The following is a 16,909-nucleotide window of genomic DNA, read 5'->3' as shown; positions in this document are numbered from 1 at the left end:
AGGATCAGATAAATCATCTAAATAGTCCCATAAGTCCTGAGTAAATAGAAGCAATTATTAATAGTCTCTCATCAATAAAAAGCCCAGGACCAGATAGATTTAGTGGGGAATTCTATAAAAACTTCAAAGAAGAGCTAATACTGATGCTCTTCAAACTAATCCATGAAATAGAAACTCAGGGAACACTACCAAACTTATTCTATGTAGTCACCATAATGCTTATACCTAAACCAAGTAAAGACCAAACAAGGAAGGAGAACTTCAGACCAATCTCCCTCATGAGCATTGATCTAAAAATATTCAACAAAATTCTGACCAACTGAATCCAAGACTGCATCAAAACAATAATTCACCAAGATGATGTAGGCTTCATTTCAAGGACGCAGGAATGGATCAAATATGGAAATCCATCAATTTAATCCTCTACATAAACAAACTCAAGAGAAAAAACCAAATGGTCATTTCATTAGATGCTGAAAAGGCTTTGGACAAAATCTAGCATCCCTTCATGATATATGTCTTGGAGAGATCGGCAATCCATGGCCCATATGTAAACATAGTGAAAGCAATATAATGCAAACAGGTAGCCAACATCAAATTAAAGGGAAAGAAACATGAAACAATCCCACTAAAATTGGGTACCAGACTAGGCTACTCATTCTCTCCAATCTATTCAATATAGTACTTGAAGTCATAGCCAGAGCAATCAGAAAACAAAAGGAGGTCAAAGGCATGCAAATTGGAAAGGAAGAAGTCAAACTATCACTATTTGCAGATGATCATATACTAAAGGGACCCCAAAAATTCCACCAGAGAAATCCAAAAGATGATAAACAACTTCAGTAAAGTGACTGGATATAAAATTAACTCAAATAAATCAGTAGCCTTCCTCTACTCAAACGATAGGTAAGCTGAGAAAGAAATTAGGGAAATGATACCCTTTACAATAGTCCCAAATAATATTACCTTGATGTGACTCTAACTAAGCAAGTAGAAGATCTGCATGACAAGAACATCAAGCCTGTAAAGAAACAAATTGAAGAAGATCTCAGAAGATGTAAAGATCTCCCATGCTCATGGATTGGCAGGATTAATACAGTAAAAATGGCCATCTTGCCCAAAGCAATCTACAGATTCAATGCAATCCCCATAAAAATTCCAAATCAATTTTTCATAGATCTAGAAAGAGCAATTCTCATGTTCATCTGAAATAACAAAAAACCCAGGATAGCTAAAACTATTCTCCACAACAAAAGATATCCTAGGGGAACCAGCATCCCTGACCTCAAGCTCTACTACATAGCAATAGTGATAAAGACTGTTTGGTATTGCTACAGAGACAGGCAGGAAGATCAATGGGATAGAATTGAAGACCCAGAAAAGAACATATACACCTACATTCACTTGATATTTGACAAATTTACTAAAAACATCCAGTGGAAAAAAAGACAACATTTTTGACAAATGTTGCTGGATCAACTGGAGGTCAGCTTGCAGAAAAATGCAAATTGACTCATTCTTATCTCCTTGTACAAAGCTCAAGTCCAAGTGGATCAAGGACCTGCACATGAAACCAGACACAATGACCAGGCAAAGGACTTGGTCAATAAGAAAAATGACAACCAAAAAATTGGGAAAAGATCTTTACCAATCCTATATCTGATTGAGGGTAAATATCCAAAGTTTATGAAGAAGTCTAGAAGTTAGACTCAAGAGAGTAAAATAACCCTATTAAAAATGAGGTAGAGAGCTAAACGGAATTCTCATCTGAGGAAACTAGAATGGCTCTAAAGCACCTAAAACAATGTTCAGCATCCTTAGTTATCAGGGAAATGCAAATCAAAACAACACTGAAATTCCACTTCACACCAGTCAGAATTGCTAAGATGAAAACCTCAGGGCACAACAGATTCTGGAGAGGATATGGGGAAAGAGGAACACTTCTCCATCAATTGTGGGATTAAAATCTGGTAAAACCACTCTGGAAATCAGTTTGGCAGATCCTCAGAAAATTAGACAGAGTACTACCCTAGCACCCAGGTATACCACTCCTGGACATATACCCAGAATATGTTCCAACATGTAATAAGAACACATACTCCACTATCTTCATAGCAGCCTGATTTATAATAGCCAGAAGCTGCAAAGAACCCAGATATCCTTCAACAAAGGAATGGATGCAGAAATTGTGGTATATATGCACAATAGAGTACAATTCAGCTATTAAAAACAATGCATTCGTGAAATTCTAAAGCAAATGGATGGAATTAGAAATTGTCATACTGAGTGAGGTAACCTAATCATAAAAGAACATACATGGTATGCATTTAATGATAAGTGGATGCTAGTCCAAAAGCTCAAAATAAACCAGTTGCAATTCATAGATCACAGGAAGCTCAAGAGGAAGGAGGACTGAAGTGGGGGTACTTTGGTTCCTCTGAGAAAGAGAACAAAATACTCACAGGAGCAATAAAGGAGACAAAGTGTGGAGCAGAGACTGAAGAAAAGGCCACCCAGACACTGCCCTACCTGGGGATTCCTCCTATAAACAGTTGAACCCAGACACTATTTTGGATGACAGGAAATGCATACCAAAAGGAGCATGCCTCTGCCAAGGTCCCTGCCAGAGCCTACTCATACAGAGGAAGATGCTAGTACACAATCATTGGATTTGGCATCCTGTCTCCAATGGAGGAGTTGGAGGATGATCCTGAGGAGCTGAAAGGGTTTATAGTCCCATGGGAAGAACAATGATGTCTGTCACTCAGATGCCCAAGGACTCCCAGGGACTAAACTATCAACCAAGGGGTACACATGGTTCCAGGTGAAAATGTGGGAGAGGAATACCTTGTTGGGCATCAGTGGGAGTAATATGGTACTTGGTCAGGTGAAGGCTCTATAGATGCCCCCAACAAAGGGAAATCTAGTGGGGGGAGGTGGGAGTGTGGTTGGTGGAAGGGCATATATTTGGAGATAGTGGGTGGGAGGAGGTGTTGAGGGTGTTTGCAGAGGGGGAAAACTGTGGAAAGTTTTAGCATTTGAAATGTAAATGAAGATTACATTCAACTAAAAAAAAAAAAACCTCCTTGTATTCAAGACAAATGAGTCAGCAAGCCACACTATAATAGTTCTAGGTATCTGGATCAAACTTACTCACAGACACAACAGCATTCTGAGAAATCCTAGAAATCTGGAGAAAAGAGTCATAGTACTCCATTTATTCAAGGAGTCCAGTTAGTCCCTAAGGAAGATAATGATATTCTTAGAATCTTAGGAAAGTTAATGTATACTTTGTGAGAAAGCAACAGAGATTCTAAACTCATCCTGCTGCACAATTCCTTCTTTTCCTCACTTTTTTAAAACTTCTATGAAATATTTAATGATTTCTGTAATTTAAAAAATTGTAGAAAATTAATACAGTGTAGAGAACCAAACAGAATGAAGTCTTTGACAGATTACAGTTGTCACCACTAACCTTGTATTATTTACTTCTTATACTAATTCTTGAGCCACTGAATTAATTTTAAAGTATATCATAAATTTAAATTGTAAATAATAAATTTATATTACTAAAATAAAAATAGGAAAAAGAAGTACAACATAGCATCTCATGTTCCTTCATGAGAGAATATAGTGTTTTTTTTTTTCTTTCCTCCACTGCTGGTGTTTAAGCCACAAGAGCATAGTTTTTGTTTAGGTTCAGAAGATTCATATTCAGGTCTCCATGCTCTGCTTCCATGCATATTGGAATATCTCCACAGCAACAGAACACCATGTTTTTACTTCCAAAGTTTATGCTCTGCCAAGTAGTTCCATCTTCACCTTGACTCATAAAAATAACTTTAAAAGAGAAGGAAGCACTGGCTTTCTCTATTCATTTTTGTTTTCTAATCAAAATATAACTAGTAATTCCCTATTTGCATAATTAATAAGAACAAATCCACAGACTTTAAACAGCACGATCTTTTAAGAAATAAAGGAAAAAGAAATGAATTAACTACAGAAGTTTGTTTTAACATAAATTAAAAGATGATAAGGAACCTTCAAACCTGATTAAAACATGCCAGCAGATGGTTTAGCCAAGTTCTGTGAGTAATTTTTGAAAGGGATTTGTGATATCTGTTTTCCAGTTAGTTTGTTTGATAGAACATCTTGTTTTTTACAGGAAAGTGAAGTGATTTTTTATGTCACATTAACACTTTAGTGAGCATTTGTGTCCTGTTGGCCACAATCTGAACTGTGATCTTTTTAAATTACCTGTGTTCCTGCAAGCAAATTTAGGTAAAATGTAAATGTAAAATCCAGTGGTGTTTGAAAGCAGGCCATATGTTATGGAATTGGTATTCCAACAATTAACATAGGCTTCAAAATTAAAAACAAAACAAAACAAAGCAAAACAAAACAAAAGTTTTGTTTATCCTTTTTCCAACCATAGCCAGGCTGTATCAACTTCCATTCTTTGCCAAGGATGTGTATTAGTACAGTATCTCTAGATAATGTATATTTTCTCTTTTCCCCCCCTCTCCTTATTTATGTTTTGCAGGACAAATGATACTGGTTTTCTTTCTTTCAAAGATCACTTGCCTGTAACTCAGATAATTATTACTGATACCAACAGATCAAAATCAGAATCTGCTTGGAGAATTGGCCCCTTGCGTTGTTATGGTGACCGTGAGTACAACACCTTCTTCCCCTTCCAACCCCTACACCCATTATCTGAATTGCATGAGCATAACAGATTTTTGGCTCCCTTATCTCTTTTCCCTTCCATGTCCTTCTAGTCTTAAAACTTACCCACAAGTGCATTGCTTTTTCATATCCCTCTAGAAACAAACTCAACATGTTTAGGTCCTCTTTGCTTCACAGGACACTTCTGGAATGCTGTCTCATTTTCTACTGAAGCTTCTTACCTCCACTTTCCTACCTTCCATGTGGAATTTAGTGCTGACATTTTCTTCTTTTTTAAAACCACTGCATTATCAGGAGTTTTCCTAGAAAGCCTTGGCATTAAAGACTTCATCCGACTTGAAATGAGCTGTAAGTTCCATTGTTTATGAGTTTACTGTCCTTGGTACACAGAAAGAAAGTATTCACTTTATTTCTGCCACCAGCCATCAGTACAGGTATTCACTGTCAAGCTAGTGTTACTGGCTATCAGCCAAACTAACACCGAAGCTGTCAATCCCAGCTAATGTGTTATGATGATTTATTATGTTCTATCAATGTTTATTGTTTCATCAGGATATGTGCATTCCAAAAGTAGTTGTGCATAACTTTTTCAGGCTCCATTCTCTATTATGACACAGATATCTCTTACCTTTCATTTTAAGCTGTAACACTCAAATTATTACAATCTATGGGAAGCAGGGATGACTATTATTAACCATTCTCACCATATTCAGGATCTACTTTACCATTGTTCCCATGCTTCATAAATCAGTCGTTTGTTGTTTTGCTTTGTTTCTTTGTTTGTTCTTTGTTTCTTTGTTTGTTTTAATCTGGGAAAAGAGCTCAAATGATAAATGACTTTCCTGCAAGCATGAGAACCTGAGTTCATTTCCCTGGAACCCAAGTAACATAGGCAGCAGTTTCCATGACAGAGCAAGCATAGGCAATGCTGCTCATCTAGAAGCATTCCTTAGTTCTGGATTAAGGCAGAGACTTTGTTACAAAACCTGAGTTGGAGAAATACTGAGGAGGAACTTGGACCTTGACCTCTGGCATTCATGACTAGATATCAGAAACACACACATACACACACACACACACACACACACACACACACACACACACACACACGTACAAACATGATTTCTTATCTCCCAGCAATAGAAGAATTTAACTAGTCAATGGAAATTCATGTAGTTTTTGACCTCTTTCTCGTCAATAGCAGTATGTGTGCAGGTTTAGATGCATGATTTATACCTGTATAAAGCCCTCTCACATCTGGGACATCTGTAAAACAATGATCATAAAGGCAAATGAACACTAAACAAATGTAGATGGGAAGATTTTTTCTATTATGAGACATTATATGTCAGAATGCTAGCAACCACGTGCAAGTAACAAAAGGAAAAATATAGCAATGATTAATTTTTATGAAAATAGAAAACCATTGTTTTAGTCTGTTTCAGTAATGATAACTTTAAATATCTGTTCATATTTTGTATTTCTGCAAAGTTCTCAATGACTTCACTAAAGTTGATTTTCTGCACTTGTTCATGATCAAATGATATTACAAATTCTGTTAGCCTTTCTACTACATTGGTAAGATAACATTTCATGCTTTTTTTTTATTAAATTTTTTGTTTCATAAAAATCCATATATTTTCAAAAGCATTGGAATATTTTTCAATTGAAAGGAATGTTTAGAAAGACCAAAAATTATAACTCTGTCCATGTCTATCTTTGACAGGATCAATTCTAATGATATATTAAAAGAATATCCAATACTCAAAATCTTTCTAGAAAATACTTTAGTGCAGGATTTATCATAGATTTCTCTCCTGTTTAGTAGAAACTGAACAAAATCATCACCAGTTTGCAATGTCTTAAGATCTTTTGATTTTAGTGCTCACACCCAAGTATGCAAACATTCTTATTACAGAAGGTAGTCAAAAATCATACAGATGAAAGGGATAATATGCTTTCTTATGCTTAAAATCAAGCACACTCACCTGATTTTCCATGGAGCCAGTGGACTTTGTACAATTGTTCTCTAGAGTATAATGTTTCCTAGGTGTTAAGTTTTATGACACTTTATAATGTACTTATGCCACTTTATAATGGGCTTATTTAAGGATCACATATTTTGTTAGAAATTAACAATGATTTTAGGGTATATGTGTGCATGTGTGCATTTGTTCCTTTGGTGGTAGAGTGTTACATCATTAAAATTTCATACAATTATAAGTGAATGATGATTATGAGCAGCAAACAAATATACAGGGCTTGGGAGATAGCTCAGTCAGTAAAGCACTTACTCTGCATGCAGGAGAACATGAATTTTATTCGAAGAACTCACGAGAAAAACAAAAAGTCAAATGTTGTATGCTTATAATACCAGTTTGGGGTCACAGAGAGAGTCCTTTAAAGGAGAGCAAAACTCTGTGCCACACAAGAAGGTTGTGTGTGTGTGTGTGTGTGTGTGTGTGTGTGTGTAGGCATCCTAAGCAGCTGCAACAATGTTATCCTCTAGTCACTCCAAGAATGTGCACACAGGTGAATTGGTCCCTGTGCACAAATGCATACCAGCATTTAAATGAATGGACAGAAACAAACACATAGATAAATAAGTAAAAGTTATGTTAAACATATTTCAGGCCCTCTGAATGTTGCATTTCAGTTCCTTGCACTGAATGCTCTCCATTACTTGTAACCCACCTGGCTCTTACTTTGCTCTTGCCATAGCTTCTTAAACATATTCCTGGCATCTTTATTCCCTTGTATAGATGAATGTTCTCCAATAGTTTGAGAGAAGTGACTGAGAATATCACAGTGATGTTACTGCATGAGAGATCCTTGAAAGCTAAACAAAGGTTTTATCCATGGATATTGGAAACCTGAAAGTTCACAAAGAGCAGACAATTAAATTATCATGTTGGACATGTTGGATGGATTGGTTACTTTTCACTTTCTTATAATCCAAGAAGCCCAGCTATTGATGGTGTAAGCTCTTGTGATTTTGCATAAAAATAAAAATCATTCATACTGAATTTTGGTCAATGTCTGAAAATCAGGTTGAATACCAACTAATACCAACCACTCCATAATATGGACATAATAATCTCAATGTATATTTAGCAAAAATAAAATCAGTCCCTACAGTTTTTTTCACTGATGTTATAGTGTGTTATCACAAAGTAAGGATTTTGTGTTAATTACAGATCAGTGTCCAATTTGTTTGTACTTTGCGTCAGTATACTGTTCCATTTGTGCTGTAAATTTTTAAATTCAAATTAACGTTAAAATATTTTAAAACTATCATGTAATTGTTTGGTGTTTACTATCACCATATTTTCAAATATTAATTACAAAAACTCAAACATTTGTTATTAGATTTATTTTAAGTGTAATCCCTAAGTCTGGGGGTGTAGTTCAGTTGGAAAGTGGACTAGCATAGACAATACCCAGAGTTGAGTCTCTAAAGAAAAGAAGTAAATATGTAAACATAAAATCATAAAACTTTAAGGCATTATATTAGCAAACTCATTAATATTATTGTTACTCTTGCTCTTGCTATGAATAAGTAGGGGAAAAGCTCAAAGAAAATATCAAAACTTCCACTCTTGTTAGCCACAGATACAATCACTTTACACATTAAAGTAGGTGGATTTATTTATGCTAAAGTGTTCATAGCAAGAAATCCTGTTGTCCAGCTACTTGGAAAGGAAGGATCTTTTAATAGTTGCAGTACATCAGAATAGATACAGTCCCATCTCCCAAGAGTACTCCTTTTAGCTATCCATAGCAGTTTCCAAGGTTGATATATCTAGATGAGTAGACTATGCATAGGAAGTGTTAATGAAACGTCCTACCCACTTCATTATTATTCCCTTCCAACTAAAGGGCTTCAATTTTGTCACCTTGAGTTTGGTGTCTGCAGGGTATAAAAACTTAGACAGTCATAGTGTCCTTAGGTCTGAGTCAATGTGCTCCTAATTGGATTTTAGGAAAAATAGTTCTTCTTGCAACAAACTTACATTGGTCATGAAGAGAGAAATAGATATCTTAGCATGATATTTCTTCCCTTCTACCCCTGAACTGATAATGTTCAGGATCATTCTGAGAAACACCTTCTACTTTCTTAGAAACAGAATCTCTCATTTGCCAGGCTAGTGTGTCAGCCAGTGTACCTCAGATAACCTCCCCTTATGTCTACCTCCATAATGCATGGATGTCTAGGCATGCTCCATGCCTCGGGCTTTCATGTGGATTATCAAAATCAAACTTGGATACTCAGGCTTGTGAGACACGTATTTTACAGATTATTCCATCCACAAATGAGTGCCAGCATGACATCATCGAAATAGCCTATATTATTGAGTCTAAAGTATATGTAAACTCCTGTTGCCCCTAGTACCATTTTGTACATTTTCATATATTCATTACATTTTTATGCATCACAGAATTAGTGACTCCAGAATGTCCATGTAATGCATTTAGCTTCAGTCACTCTAAAACTCATTTTTACTGGCTCACATAGGTATGAGAATTCACTGGTAGTGGTTACATCAATGTGTAACGAGGACATGGGGATTACTTTAACTCTGGTTAAATTCTTACGAAAAGTGTGATGTGTTCAATTTTTTTTCCCTCTTCTCACACTTCTAAGTATCTCTTTCAGGTCAAAACTTGCTATTGTTACAGGAACTTTCCTCTGAGGTTACAACAGGGCAGAGAGGGTCTGTGATTGGACAAGGAAGAGGGGGCGGAGCTGGGACTTGCAGGGAAAGGGCTCAGGCTCTGGAGAGGATCACAGGAAGAGGAGATGGATCATGGCTTGTGATGTTTTTCTGTGTTTCATAAGGTTAGAAATATTGGGATAAGGATTTTACTATATTTTCATCTTGTAATTGTGATTATAATATACATAAATCTAATTGTCTAACTAATTAAGCATTAAGAGTCATGTTTCTACCTAATATTGGAGCAGAATCTGGGAAGTGGGCAGGCTAACAAGTTGGGGAACTAGAGTCACAAGGCATGTGATCCAGCCACTCTCAGGAAACCCGAGGGTCTGGTGTGAGTGCTGCAGTCCTCTGGTTGCTTGACTTGCCATTGCGGTGAGCACTGGAACTTGTCAGGTTCTTTTTAAATATTTCCCGCAATATGCTGCCCTCCTGAAATGGAATATCTCCTTCATCTGAAGTCCAAATAGTGTTCATGGCATCCAGCTTGCCTGCATACCATCATATCTATGACTGTGACTAGGGTAGGAAAAAAATCCATGGGTCATGCCAATGCCACCCCTACCTGAGGAAGGCGCTGGATCCAACTAAGACCTTAGAGAAAAATAACAAGTAGTAATTTCCCACCCTAATGGATCATTGTGAGGAATCAAATATCTTTTCATCCATAAATTTCTATTTGTATTGAAATAAGCAATTAAACAAACCAACCAACCAACAAACAAAAATCACCAACCAGGCAGCATCCACAAGCTGGACCGAGGACCCCAGCACATATATAGCAGAGGACTGCCTGGTCTGGCTTAAGCAGAGAAGATGCACTTAATCCTTAAGGCCCCCAGTGAGTGGGGAGGCCTGGGGTGAGAAACTTTTGCAAGTGGGTACCAGGAAGTGGGCCAAGTGTTAGATGGTAAATAAATTAAATGAAATAAAATAAAATAAAATAAACCTTCTGAGTCAGCAAGATGGCTTGGTGGGTAAAGGCATTAGGCACCATACCAGATGTCTTGAATTAAATCTTGGGAATCCACAAGGCGGGAGAGAACTCTAGTATTTTTAATACTATTAAAAGTACTCAAACTTTGTAATACTTCTGAACAAAGTGTTATTATCCCAAGTGGTCTCTGGACCCCATCTCAGTGTGATTTAAATAGAAAGGTAATCAGAATTTTCCCAATGTTCTCAGCAGAAAAATATTGCCTACATATGTATGTATATTTATATATATTATGCATACATAGATAGCATAAACAAACAAATTTTGGAGTGTTTGGTTTTAATTTGAGAGCTCATGAGTATCTTGCTAAGAATATTACCAAGATATTGATTTGATTGTATGATGTTCAGAAATGCAGAACATCATAAAAGTTAACTTACTAATAATTAAATTTCACTGTTTTGGTGACTGATTGTTCTGATTTCACACTAGACTGTGTTCTATTCACAATTAAATAGTACTATCTCTAGTCAGCATAGTGATTATAGTAGCACAACTCAGTGTCTAACATGCAGATGTGGAAGATGGTCAGATTAGCTATTTTTGTTGTTGCTGTTTAAAAAAAAATTCTTGAGAGAAAGAACAAAGGGTTAATTAAAAAACAAAGGGTTCACCATCCTGTCTAGGCCAGTGCACAAAGGAGACCTTGGGTATGAACTCCTCAGCCAGTCCCACAACACCCAGAGAAAGCTCCTCTCACAGACACTCTAATATACACAGAATCATAGGATCAGAGGTAAGGAGGACTTGACATCTGTTCCAACACCACCAGGAGTAACAGGGACCAGCAGGATCCAGGGATGCAAGAACCCTGCCCAACAAGTGGCTGCCTTCAAGTCTGAGAAGGTGCACTGAGCAGATTTTGGTGGCAAACTTCATAACCAGTCCCAAAACACTCAGCGTAATCTCCACTCTAAGGCACTCTAACACACCCAGAATCACAGTGTCAAAGTATCTCAGCATTCCAGGAGATTGGTGTTATCAGGATCCCAGGGTCCCAGAGGAAGCTTTACTCCCAAGAGCTCTGACACATACAGCATCTCAGAATCCCAGGATCCCAGAATCACAGTATCACAGACACAGCTGGACATTGAGGAGTTCTGACACAACCAGGATCACAGGAAGGATAGGCTCTAGTCAAATATAGCAAGGACAGGTATCACTAGAAATAATCAGATGGCCAGAGACAAGCATAAGAACATACTCAACAGAAAGCAAGGTCACTTGGCATCATCAGAACCCAATTCTCCCACCATAGTACATCATGGATATACCATCACACTGGAAAAGCAAGATTCAGATCTAAAACCATGTCTCATGATGATGATAAAGGACTGTAAGAAGGACATAAATGACTCCCTTAAAGAAATACAGGAGAATGTATGTTGTGATTAACTTGTCATTTCACTTTTTGCTTCAGACCTTGGCATTGGCTTACCAAATCCTTAATGTCACAAGGCCTGGTTGCTTTAAAGATTGCTGGCTATGCATTCCCCTTGGAATTATCTCACAATTGTCACTTACATCCTCTCCAGTGATACTTCCAAGTAACATTATCTCAGCTTTTGTTAGCTGCCCTGACTCCAATATTGTCGTGCCTACAAACATTACCTCTACCCCTTTGTTTGGCATGTCAAACACCTCTGGGACACGTTCTGTAAGAACACTAAGCTCCCTAGACTGCAATAGAACCATAACCTGTGATATATCATATCTGCCACAATTCTCTGCAGTCAAGAACATGTCAATTCTTTGTGGAACTCAGGTATATCATTGTTTGCACATCAGCTTGTCAGGGATGTGCATGTTGGTACTCCTTTTCCCTGAACTGGGAGTAATCCAGGGAAATAAAATGAGTCCCTGTGAATCCCAGTTGTAGATATGATAGCTTCCTGACATGAAGGGGCAGGTTGGGTTGTGCCACTCTTGGTCACTACAGGAATAGTCATAGGTGTTGGTACTGGAGTTTCAGAGATAACAACTTTCATGACTCAATATAATACATTCACTTCCCAGTTTAAAAGCAATCTTCAAGAAATGACTGAAACAGTAATTACTATCTAGAAACAGATCAATTCTTTGGCAGCCATGGTACTTCAGAACTGCCAAGGGCTAGATATCCTGACAACTAAAGAAGGTAGGCTTTGCCTGTTCCTGCAAGAAGAATATTGTTTCTATATCAACCAATCTGGAGTAGTGAGAAATAAAATCCAGTAGCTACAGTCAGTCATAAAGAATTTAATGGAATGTGAGACCTCCGGTTCTGGGATTTTCAAAAACCCTATACAGAAGTGGATACTTCCAACTGACTGGATACGTAAACAGGACCCTACATTTTGCTGCTTACAGGAAACACACCTCAGGGTCAAAGACAAACACTACCTTAGAGTAAAAGGCTGGAAGACAATTTTACAAGCAAATGGTCTCAGGAAACAAGCTGGAGTAGCCATTTTAATATCAGATAAAATTGACTTTCAACCCAAAGTCATCAAAAGAGACTCTGAGGGACACTTCTTGCTGGTCAAAGGAAAAATACAACAAGAAGAACTCTCAATCCTGAACATCTATGCTCCAAATGCAAGGGCACCCTCTTTCATAAAAGAAACTCTATTAAAACTCAAAGCACACATTACACCTAACACAATAATTGTGGGTGACTTCAACACTGCACTTTCCTCAATGGACCGATCAGGAAAACAGAAACTAAACAAGGACACAATGAAACTAATTGAAGCTTTGGACCAATTAGACTTAACTGATATATATAGAACATTCTATCCTAAAACAAAAGAATATACCTTTTTTTCAGCACCTCATGGTACCTTCTCCAAAATCGACCATATAATTGGTCACAAGACAGACCTCAACAAATATAAAAAGATAGAACTAATCCCATGCCTCCTATCTGATCACTATGGAATAAAAGTGGTCTTCAATAGCAACAGAAACAACAGAAAACCCACATACACGTGGAAATTGAACAATACTCTACTCAATGACACCTTGGTCAAGGAAGAAATAAAGAAAGAAATTAAAGACTTTTTTAGAACACAATGAAAATGAAAACACAACATACCCAAATCTATGGGACACAATGAAAGCAGTGCTAAGAGGAAAACTCATAGCCCTGAGTGCCTCCAAAAAGAAAATGGAGAGAGCATACATTACCAACTTAATGACACACCTGAAAGCCCTAGAACAAAAAGAAGCTATTTCACCCAGGAGGAGTAGAAGGCAGGAAATCATCAAACTCAGGGCCGAAATCAATCAAGTAGAAACAAAGAGAACCATACAAAAAATCAACAAAACTAGGAGCTGGTTCTTTGAGAAAATCAACAAGATAGATAAACCCTTAGCCAGACTGACCAAAGGGCACAGAGAAAGTATCCAAATTAACAAACTTAGAAATGAAAAGGGAGACATAACAACGGAAACTGAGGAAATCCAAAAAATCATCAGATCCTACTACAAGAGCCTGTACTCAACACAACTGGAGAATCTGGAGGAAATGGACAATTTCCTTGACAGATACCAAATACCAAAATTAAATCAGGACCAACTAGACCATCTAAACAGTCCCATAAAGCCTAAAGAAATAGAAGGAGTCATAGAAAGTCTTCCAACCAAAAAAAGCACAGGACCAGATGGTTTCAGTGCAGAATTCTACCAGACCTTCAAAGAAGAGTTAACACCAATACTCTTCAAACTATTCCACAAAATAGAAACAGAAGGAACACTACCCAATTCCTTCTACGAAGCCACAATTACGCTGATACCAAAGCCACACAAAGATCCAACAAAGAAAGAGAACTTCAGACCAATTTCCCTTATGAACATCGATGCAAAAATACTCAACAAAATTCTTGCCAACCGAATCCAAGAACACATCAAAACGATCATCCACCATGATCAAGTAGGCTTTATCCCGGGAATGCAGGGTTGGTTCAATATACGGAAATCCATCAATACAATCCACTACATAAACAAACTCAAAGAACAAAACCACATGGTCATTTCATTGGATGCTGAAAAAGCATTTGACAAAATTCAGCATCCTTTCATGCTTAAAGTCTTGGAGAGAACAGGAATTCAAGGCCCATACCTAAACATAGTAAAAGCAATATACAGCAAACCGGTAGCCAGCATCAAACTAAACGGAGAGAAACTTGAAGCAATCCCACTGAAATCAGGGACCAGACAAGGCTGCCCCCTTTCTCCTTATCTTTTCAATATTGTACTTGAGGTACTAGCTCGGGCAATTCGACAACATAAGGAGGTCAAAGGGATACAAATTGGAAAGGAGGAAGTCAAACTATCATTATTTGCAGACGACATGATCGTCTACCTAAGTGACCCAAAGAACTCCACTAGAGAGCTCCTACAGCTGATAAACAACTTCAGCAAAGTGGCAGGTTACAAAATCAACTCAAGCAAATCAGTGGCCTTCCTATACTCAAAGGATAAACAGGCTGAGAAAGAAATTAGGGAAATGACCCCCTTCACAATAGCCACAAACAGTATAAAGTATCTTGGGGTGACTCTTACCAAACATGCGAAAGATCTGTATGACAAGAACTTCAAGACTCTGAAGAAGGAAATGGAAGAAGACCTCAAAAAATGGGAAAACCTCCCATGCTCATGGATCGGTAGAATCAATATAGTTAAAATGGCCATTTTGCCTAAAGCACTATACAGATTCAATGCAATACCCATCAAAATCCCAACTCAATTCTTCACAGAGTTAGAAAGAGCAATTATCAAATTCATCTGGAACAACAAAAAACCCAGGATAGCTAAAACTATTCTCAGCAACAAAAGAAAATCTGGGGGAATCAGTATCCCTGACCTGAAGCAATACTACAGGGCAATAGTGTTAAAAACTGCATGGTATTGGTACAGTGACAGGCAGGAGGATCAATGGAACAGGATTGAAGATCCAGAAATGAACCCACACACCTATGGCCACTTGATCCTCGACAAAGAGGCTGAAAACATCCAATGGAAAAAAGATAGCCTTTTCAACAAATGGTGCTGGTTCAACTGGAGGTCAGCATGCAGAAGAATGCGAATTGATCCATCCTTGTCTCCTTGTACTAAGCTCAAATCCAAATGGATCAAGGACCTCCACATAAAGCCAGACACTCTGAAGCTAATAGAAAAGAAACTGGGGAAGACCCTTGAGGACATCGGTACAGGGAGAAAGTTTCTGAACAGAACACCAATAGCGTATGCTCTAAGAGCAAGAATTGACAAATGGGACCTCATAAGGTTACAGAGTTTCTGTAAGGCAAAGGACACCATCAAGAGGACAGATCGGCAACCAACAAATTGGGAAAAGATCTTCACCAATCCTACATCAGATAGAGGGCTAATATCCAATATATATAAAGAACTCAAGAAGTTAGACTCCAGAAAACCGAACAACCCTATTAAAAAATGGGGTACAGAGTTAAACAAAGAATTCTCACCTGAAGAACTTCGGATGGCGGAGAAGCATCTTAAAAAATGCTCCACTTCATTAGTCATTAGGGAAATGCAAATCAAAACAACCCTAAGATTTCATCTTACACCAGTCAGAATGGCTAAGATTAAAAATTCAGGAGACAGCAGGTGTTGGAGAGGGTGCGGAGAAAGAGGAACACTCCTCCACTGCTGGTGGGGTTGCAAATTGGTACAACCACTCTGGAAAGCAGTCTGGCGGTTCCTCCGAAAACTGGGCACCTCACTTCCAGAAGATCCTGCTATACCACTCCTGGGCATATACCCAGAGGATTCCCCACCATGTAATAAGGATACATGCTCTACTATGTTCATAGCAGCCCTATTTATAATTGCCAGATGCTGGAAAGAACCCAGGTATCCCTCAACAGAAGAGTGGATACAAAAAATGTGGTATATCTACACAATGGAGTACTATTCAGCCATTAGAAACAATGAATTCATGAAATTCTTAGGCAAATGGATGGAGCTAGAGAACATCATACTAAGTGAGGTAACCCAGACTCAAAAGGTGAATCATGGTATGCACTCACTAATAAGTGGTTATTAACCTAGAAAACTGGAATACCCAAAACATAATCCACACATCAAATGAGATACAAGAAGAAAGCAGGAGTGGTCCCTGATTCTGGAAAGACTCAGTGAAACAGTATTTGGCAAAACCAGAACGGGGAACTGGGAAGGGGTGGGAGGGAGGACAGGGGAAGAGAAGGGGGCTTACGGGACTTTCGGGGAGTGGGGGGGGGGGCTAGAAAAGGGGAAATCATTTGAAATGTAAATAAATTATAGCAAATAAAAAAAAAAAAAAAAAAAAGAAGTGGATACTTCCTTTTGTAATGCCCTTTCTAGTTATCTTCCTAGTATTATTACTTGCTCCCTGCCTCATTAATCTTGTTTCTACATTCCTTCAACAAAAAAATCAAAAAAAAAAAAAATCTAACCAAACGATTAATCAGTTCCTGTTACAGGATTACCAGATGCTGTCCACAGAAGAGCCTCTGTC

General features: G+C 37.8%; 1 protein-coding gene across 3 annotated transcripts in view; it reads left to right on the top strand.

The window, feature by feature from the left end:
- The window catches only part of LOC127697757 (contactin-associated protein like 5-3), an 826,357-nt gene that overhangs the window by 642,486 nt on the left and 166,962 nt on the right, over positions 1–16,909 (top strand). For 2 of the 3 annotated variants that reach the window (XM_052201047.1, XM_052201046.1), the window contains exons 15-16: positions 4,544–4,671; positions 4,867–5,037. In XM_052201047.1, the coding sequence (XP_052057007.1) occupies positions 4,544–4,671; positions 4,867–5,037 (299 nt within the window). The remainder of the gene's footprint in view (positions 1–4,543; positions 4,672–4,866; positions 5,038–16,909) is intronic. The other variant, XM_052201048.1, reaches the window with a different exon arrangement.

This window comes from Apodemus sylvaticus, chromosome 12, assembly GCF_947179515.1.
Source record: "Apodemus sylvaticus chromosome 12, mApoSyl1.1, whole genome shotgun sequence".
In the NCBI taxonomy this organism is placed as follows: domain Eukaryota; kingdom Metazoa; phylum Chordata; class Mammalia; order Rodentia; family Muridae; genus Apodemus; species Apodemus sylvaticus.
The sequence above is the reverse complement of the archived record's forward strand: the minus strand, read 5'-3'. Positions and strand labels throughout refer to the sequence as shown.